At 44.2% G+C, this 8,097-nt stretch overlaps 1 protein-coding gene across 1 annotated transcript in view; it reads left to right on the forward strand.

Moving 5' to 3' along the window:
- The first annotated feature begins 849 nt into the window (after positions 1–849).
- LOC116356895 (putative uncharacterized protein DDB_G0290521) overlaps positions 850–8,097 on the forward strand; it is a 16,074-nt gene continuing 8,826 nt past the window's right edge. Inside the window, exon 1 of the mRNA XM_031803652.1 lies at positions 850–2,621. Within this exon, the coding sequence (XP_031659512.1) occupies positions 1,876–2,621 (746 nt within the window). The 5' untranslated portion in view covers positions 850–1,875. The remainder of the gene's footprint in view (positions 2,622–8,097) is intronic.

Here is an 8,097-nt window from a genome sequence, read left to right on the forward strand (position 1 = left end):
CCAGAGTAGACACTCCTACCTGCTATTAGAACACATTCACCCAGAGTAGACACTCCTACCTGCTATGAGAACACATTCACCCAGAGTAGACACTCCTACCTGCTATTAGAACACATTCACCCAGAGTAGACACTCCTACCTGCTATTAGAACACATTCACCCAGAGTAGACACTCCTACCTGCTATTAGAACACATTCACCCAGAGTAGGCACTCCTACCTGCTATTAGAACACATTCACCCAGAGTAGACACTCCTACCTGCTATTAGAACACATTCACCCAGAGTAGACACTCCTACCTGCTATTAGAACACATTCACCCAGAGTAGACACTCCTACCTGCTATTAGAACACATTCACCCAGAGTAGACACTCCTACCTGCTATTAGAACACATTCACCCAGAGTAGACACTCCTACCTGCTATTAGAACACATTCACCCAGAGTAGACACTCCTACCTGCTATTAGAACACATTCACCCAGAGTAGACACTCCCACCTGCTATTAGAACACATTCACCCAGAGTAGACACTCCCACCTGCTATTAGAACACATTCACCCAGAGTAGACACTCCTACCTGCTATTAGAACACATTCACCCAGAGTAGACACTCCTACCTGCTATTAGAACACATTCACCCAGAGTAGACACTCCCACCCAGAGTAGACACTCCCACCCAGAGTAGACACTCCCACCCAGAGTAGACACTCCTCCCCAGAGTAGACACTCCCACCCAGAGTAGACACTCCCACCCAGAGTAGACACTCCTCCCCAGAGTAGACACTCCCACCCAGAGTAGACACTCCCACCCAGAGTAGACACTCCCACCCAGAGTAGACACTCCCACCCAGAGTAGACACCCTTACCTGCTATTAGAACACATTCACCCAGAGTAGACACTCCCACCCAGAGTAGACACTCCCACCCAGAGTAGACACTCCCACCCAGAGTAGACTCCTCCCACCCAGAGTAGACTCCTCCCACCTGCAGTGTGAGTGTTTTTTTACTGCTCTTTATTTGTCCTTTCGGGATCCAACCCCTCCTCTTCCTCCTTTCTTTTTTGGCCTTTTTCTTGGAATGGATGACACAGAGAAAAGAAGAGCTCTTTTCCAACAGAGGATTGCAGAGGACATTGTTGACCTTCTACAATTTGTGAGATAAACTGTCATATAATATAACAAGTACTCAGGAATATAAAGCTAGATGGAGAAAATCATCATTTATCTACTGAGCAGTGACAGAACAGACAAAACTGTCAAGCTCTTTTCCTTCTTATTTTTGAATAGATGTAGATTCAAATTTGATCCTATTCAAGAAGTGTAATAAACGGACCAGGAAGGATAAATGTGAGAGAGTTCAGACCTCTTCCATGACCTCATACATCCCTCCTGTCTGTTGAGCTATTACAACCTGAGATAGAAAAATGTCTATCCACTTTGAACAGGGCCTCATCTGTCAGCCTCTCTACCATCAGTTAATCTCAACTCTTCTACTTCTTTGGATATAACTCAGTGATTTGTAGACAATCTGACTCGGTGACATTGTCTCATATGATTTCAGAAGATGGGACTCTGACCCCTTCAAGATCACCTGACCTGATTGGGCCAACCGGATGTTCAACGCGCCAACCGACGTCTCTGACAGGGCAAAACCAGGAACTAAAACATCTTGATCCTCTAGAGGGACCTTTTTAAAGTCGACTCTCTCCCCCCCACTTCCTTCCGGTGGGGGGGAGGGCATAGCAGTGAGCCAATCACAGCTCGGGATTGGTCAATTCATTAACCAAAGCCTATCACAGCTCAGGACTGGTCCCTTCGCTAGCCAGTTAGCCTATCACCTGTGAGGTTACTGAGACCAGGACCAGACCAGCAGCATGGACTCTAGTCAGCGCCATGGCCAGGGCAGCCCAGAGAGCCCTAACCGGGCGGTGGAGTACCTCCTGGAGCTCAACAACATTATAGAGAGCCAGCAGAAGCTCCTGGAGACCCAGAAACACCGTATCGATGAGCTGGAGGTTCAATTAGACCGGCTGGCCCAGGAGAATAAAGACCTACGCCTCGACCGCCAGCGACCTTTACCCCCTGAACCGCCACCCTGCCCCCCGCCACCACCTGCCACCAAAACATCCATACCCTCTGTACCAGTCCGCCCTGTTCAGACCCAGTCTTATAATCGTACCAGTACCAACACTACAGCCATACAGACCCCCACCCCCACCCCCACAGCCCTTCCAACTCCACCCCCGGTGCCTGTACGGGATCAACGCAAACCTCAAACCCCCAAGACCCCACGCCGTACCCCCCACACGCCCCAAACCCCCAAACGTACTCCAGTCACCACCCAGACCCCCCGCACTCCGCAGACCCCCAAACGAACCCCAGTCACCACCCAGACCCCACGCACTCCGCAGACCCCCAAACGAACCCCAGTCACCACCCAGACCCCCCGCACACCGCAAACCCCCAAACGGACCCCCCACACACGGCTGACGCGAACCATCTCGACCGGAACAGGCACCAGCTTCGTGGAGATGGAGAAGGAGAGACTGGAGAGGATGGAGGAAGAGAGGACAGAGAGACTTCACAGCTCCACCTTGGGAAACCCCACCAACCACAGACAGTGAGTCATTACCTTACCTTTTAGTGTGTGTGTGTGTGTGTGTGTATTTGTGTGTGTGTGTGTGTGTGTGTGTGTGTGTGTGTGTGTGTGTGTGTGTGTGTGTGTGTGTTAGACCCCAAACTCCACTGCTGAACAGCAGGCCTGGGACAGGTAGCACGTCCGGTGAACAGGTCAGGGTTCCATATCTGCAGGCAGAACAGTTGAAACTGGAGCAGCAGCACGACCAGGTGGACTGGGGACAGCAAGGAGTCATCATGCCAGGTAGTCCTGAGGCATGGTCCTAGGGCTCAGGTCCTCCGAGAGAGAGAAAGAAAGAAAGAAAGAAAGAAAGAGAGAAAGAGAGAATTAGAGAGAGCATACTTAAATTCACACAGGAAACCGGATAAGACAGGAGAAATACTCCAGATATAAGAAACTGACCCCCCGACACATAAACTACTGCAGACTGAGGCATTATCTTGAGTACGTTCTTATGTACTTAGGATGAGAGTGTGGAGAACGCATACATTTTACATTTAAAAAGAACTGCACACTCCAATGCTACTGCATTACCTTTGACCTTTTAGAGTAAATTGCATCATCAACATGTCGGCTGCTCATCTATGCTGGATCACGACTATCATCTGTAACTATTGTTAGCTATATGTCAAACATTTGTAGATCTGAACATCTGATTTAGTTTAATATTGCATTATTGTCAGTAAAGCAATTAGGACTGTTAATCCTTTTGTGTTTTGTGTTATTTAGCTACATTTACATTTGGTTAACAAAAGTAGCTAGCTAACTTTAGTCGTGTCTAAGCTAGCTAACTTTAGTCGTGTCTAAGCTAGCTAACTTTAGTCGTGTCTAAGCTAGCTAACTTTAGTCGTGTCTAAGCTAGTCTAGCCATCGGTGATCCTCTTTTCATTTTCCATTGGTTTTGTCTTGTCTTGTATCACACCTGATTTCAATCCCATCAATTACACCGTTGTGTATTTAACCCTCTGTTCCCCATCATGTCATTATCGGTGAATGGTTTTGTTTGTATGTGATGTGCAAGTTATGTTCTGGTGCGTGACGGGTTTTTGTACCCACTTTTATTATTTTGTATATTTTGGTTTTCAGAGTTTTGTGAAGAACTTATTTGAACGACTCCGTTTATACCAAGTTCGTTCTCCTGCGCCCGACTTCCCTGCCACCAACACGCACACATTACACAGTTGTTGCTGCCCAAGTTAAATGGCTAAGATATCATTACTCCCCATAATCCATAGCTACATGGGTTTACTACACAGCCTGCAAGGACTCTGTCAACCCTGGGGAAACATGCCAATATAACCTGGTACTAGCTACACTAAAAACAAATATCCGGACGATACACAGACGCGATCCGGAGGAGGAAAGCAATGAGAGATGGCGCTATCTGTCTGTGTAGGTATCTCTTTTGGGTCTTCACAGTCACTATAAGTGATACATTGTGGTTTGCTGATATTGTCACGCGTTCAGCACTTGGTCCAATTCGTCAGATTAAAAAAATTATAATAATAATAAGTGAGAGGAGTTGGGAGATGAGAGATGTGCAAGGTGACCGAGGCTTTAGCACTTTAGCACAACTATGCCCTGTAACGTTACTGCCTCAATCTGCAGCCAGCCAGCTAATGGTAATTCAAACGATACAAGATAACTGCATAAACAAACATTTCATGATCAGCTAGCTATATGGAATCGTAATAGTTTAACAGGCAAAAACAACCTAAAACTAATGTATGCAAGATAGATGACTAGCTAAGTAAACCTACCAATTCTCTGCGGCTAGACAGCCAGCCAGCCGTATTGATTTATTATGGGATTGCGACCTACACACACTACGGTGGATATTGTAGGCAGGTAACCATGCCACAATTAACACAGAATTGATTTATCAACGTATCAAGACAGAATATTGTATTCAGGCAACATATGAGATGTGAATAGGCAACATTATATTCCGAATACAATTTATTTTCTATCGCTTCATCCCAAATAATAAATTCGCCATTGATTTTTTTTTTTAATGTCTTTTTTTTTACATGGTTGTATCACATTTCTGTCCTTTCATTTGAAGCATCATCCATACCTTTCATTTGAAGCATCATCCATACCTTTCATTTGAAGCATCATCCATACCTTTCATTTGAAGCATCATCCATACCGTTCATCTGAAGCATCATCCATACCTTTCATTTGAAGCATCATCCATACCTTTCATCTGAAGCATCATCCATACCTTTCATCTGAAGCATCGTCCATACCTTTCATCTGAAGCATCATCCATACCTTTCATTTGAAGCATCATCCATACCTTTCATCTGAAGCATCATCCATACCTTTCATTTGAAGCATCATCCATACCTTTCATTTGAAGCATCATCCATACCGTTCATCTGAAGCATCATCCATACCTTTCATCTGAAGCATCATCCATACCGTTCATCTGAAGCATCATCCATACCTTTCATCTGAAGCATCGTCCATACCTTTCATCTGAAGCATCGTCCATACCTTTCATTTGAAGCATCATCCATACCTTTCATCTGAAGCATCATCCATACCTTTCATCTGAAGCATCGTCCATACCTTTCATCTGAAGCATCATCCGTACCTTTCATCTGAAGCATCGTCCATACCTTTCATCTGAAGCATCATCCGTACCTTTCATCTGAAGCATCATCCATACCGTTCATCTGAAGCATCATCCATACCTTTCATTTGAAGCATCATCCATACCTTTCATCTGAAGCATCGTCCATACCTTTCATCTGAAGCATCATCCATACCGTTCATCTGAAGCATCATCCATACCGTTCATCTGAAGCATCGTCCATACCTTTCATCTGAAGCATCGTCCATACCTTTCATTTGAAGCATCATCCATACCTTTCATCTGAAGCATCATCCATACCTTTCATCTGAAGCATCATCCATACCTTTCATCTGAAGCATCATCCATACCGTTCATCTGAAGCATCATCCATACCTTTCATCTGAAGCATCGTCCATACCGTTCATCTGAAGCATCATCCATACCTTTCATCTGAAGCATCATCCATACCTTTCATCTGAAGCATCATCCATACCTTTCATCTGAAGCATCATCCATACCGTTCATCTGAAGCATCATCCATACCTTTCATCTGAAGCATCGTCCATACCTTTCATCTGAAGCATCATCCATACCTTTCATTTGAAGCATCATCCATACCTTTCATCTGAAGCATCATCCATACCTTTCATTTGAAGCATCATCCATACCTTTCATTTGAAGCATCATCCATACCGTTCATCTGAAGCATCATCCATACCTTTCATCTGAAGCATCATCCATACCGTTCATCTGAAGCATCATCCATACCTTTCATCTGAAGCATCGTCCATACCTTTCATCTGAAGCATCGTCCATACCTTTCATTTGAAGCATCATCCATACCTTTCATCTGAAGCATCATCCATACCTTTCATTTGAAGCATCATCCATACCTTTCATTTGAAGCATCATCCCTACCGTTCATCTGAAGCATCATCCATACCGTTCATCTGAAGCATCATCCATACCTTTCATCTGAAGCATCGTCCATACCTTTCATCTGAAGCATCGTCCATACCTTTCATCTGAAGCATCGTCCATACCTTTCATCTGAAGCATCATCCGTACCTTTCATCTGAAGCATCGTCCATACCTTTCATCTGAAGCATCATCCGTACCTTTCATCTGAAGCATCATCCATACCGTTCATCTGAAGCATCATCCATACCTTTCATTTGAAGCATCATCCATACCTTTCATCTGAAGCATCGTCCATACCTTTCATCTGAAGCATCATCCATACCGTTCATCTGAAGCATCATCCATACCGTTCATTTGAAGCATCATCCATACCTTTCATTTGAAGCATCATCCATACCTTTTATTTGAAGCATCATCCATACCTTTCATCTGAAGCATCATCCATACCTTTCATCTGAAGCATCATCCATACCTTTCATCTGAAGCATCATCCATACCTTTCATCTGAAGCATCATCCATACCTTTCATCTGAAGCATCATCCATACCTTTCATCTGAAGCATCATCCATACCTTTCATCTGAAGCATCATCCATACCTTTCATCTGAAGCATCATCCATACCTTTCATCGATGCTTCGAAATGTGTACAATCAGAGTGACTATACATCCGAGAAGTCAAATCAAATCGTATTGGTCACATTTCGGCAGGGTAGCCTAGTGGTTAGAGTGTAGAGGCGGCAGGGTAGCCTAGTGGTTAGAGTGTAGAGGCGGCAGGGTAGCCTAGTGGTTAGAGTGTAGAGGCGGCAGGGTAGCCCAGTGGTTAGAGCGTTGGACTAGTAACCGAAAGGTTGCAAGTTCAAACCCCCGAGCTGACAAGGTACTCATCTGTCGTTCCTCCCCTGAATAGGCAGTTAACCCACTGTTCCTAGGCCGTCATTGAAAATAAGAATTTGTTCTTAACTCACTTGCCTAGTCAAATAAAAAAATAAACATGTGTTTTGCGGATGTTATGGTGGGTGTAGTGAAATGCTTGTGTTTCTAGCTCCAACAGTGCAGTAATATCTAACAAGTTCACAGCAATACACACAAATATAAAGTAATGGAATTAAGAATATATCAATATTTGGATGAGCAATGTCAGAGCGGCATAGACTAAGATACAGTACAATAGGATACACTATATACAGTGGGGCAAAAAAGTATTTAGTCAGCCACCAATTGTGCAAGTTCTCCCACTTAAAAAGATGAGAGAGGCCTGTAATTTTCATCATAGGTACACTTCAGCTATGACAGACAAAATTAGAAAACAAATCCAGAAAATCACATTGTAGGATTTTTTATGAATTTATTTGCAAATTATGGTGTAAAATGGAACAAGTAGGTGTTCTAAAACTTTGGAACGGTAGTGTACACATATAAAATGAGTAACACAAAATATGTGAACACAATTAAAGTGACTAGTTATTGAAGTCGGCAGTGATTTCTAGTCCATATATACTGTACAGGCAGCCAGTCTGATGTACTAGTGGTGGCTGTTTAACAGTCTGATGGCCTTGAGATAGAAGCTGTTTTTCAGTCTCTCGGTCCCAGCTTTGATGCACCTGTACTGATCTCGCCTTCTGGATGATAGCGGGGTCTTTTTAAGTGGGAGAACTTGCACAATTGGTGGCTGACTAAATTCTTGTTTGCCCCACTGTACGTTTAGGTTTCATTATACATGATTATGGTTGCCAGTTAGGGGACCTTTCCTTCGGGCTACAAGGACCACCTAATGCTGAAAAGGGCTCTCAAAATATGGTGCTCTAACTAACCAATAATACACGATAGAAAGTCTGGAACCAAAAGATGCCGTCTGTCTGTACGTAGGGGAGACCGTTGGCTAGCGTGTAGGAGAGAGATGCTGTCTGTCTGTACGTAGGGGAGACCGTTGGCTAGCGTGTAGGAGAGAGATG

The sequence above is a fragment of the Oncorhynchus kisutch genome, linkage group LG24, assembly GCF_002021735.2.
Source record: "Oncorhynchus kisutch isolate 150728-3 linkage group LG24, Okis_V2, whole genome shotgun sequence".
Lineage (NCBI taxonomy): Eukaryota > Metazoa > Chordata > Actinopteri > Salmoniformes > Salmonidae > Oncorhynchus > Oncorhynchus kisutch.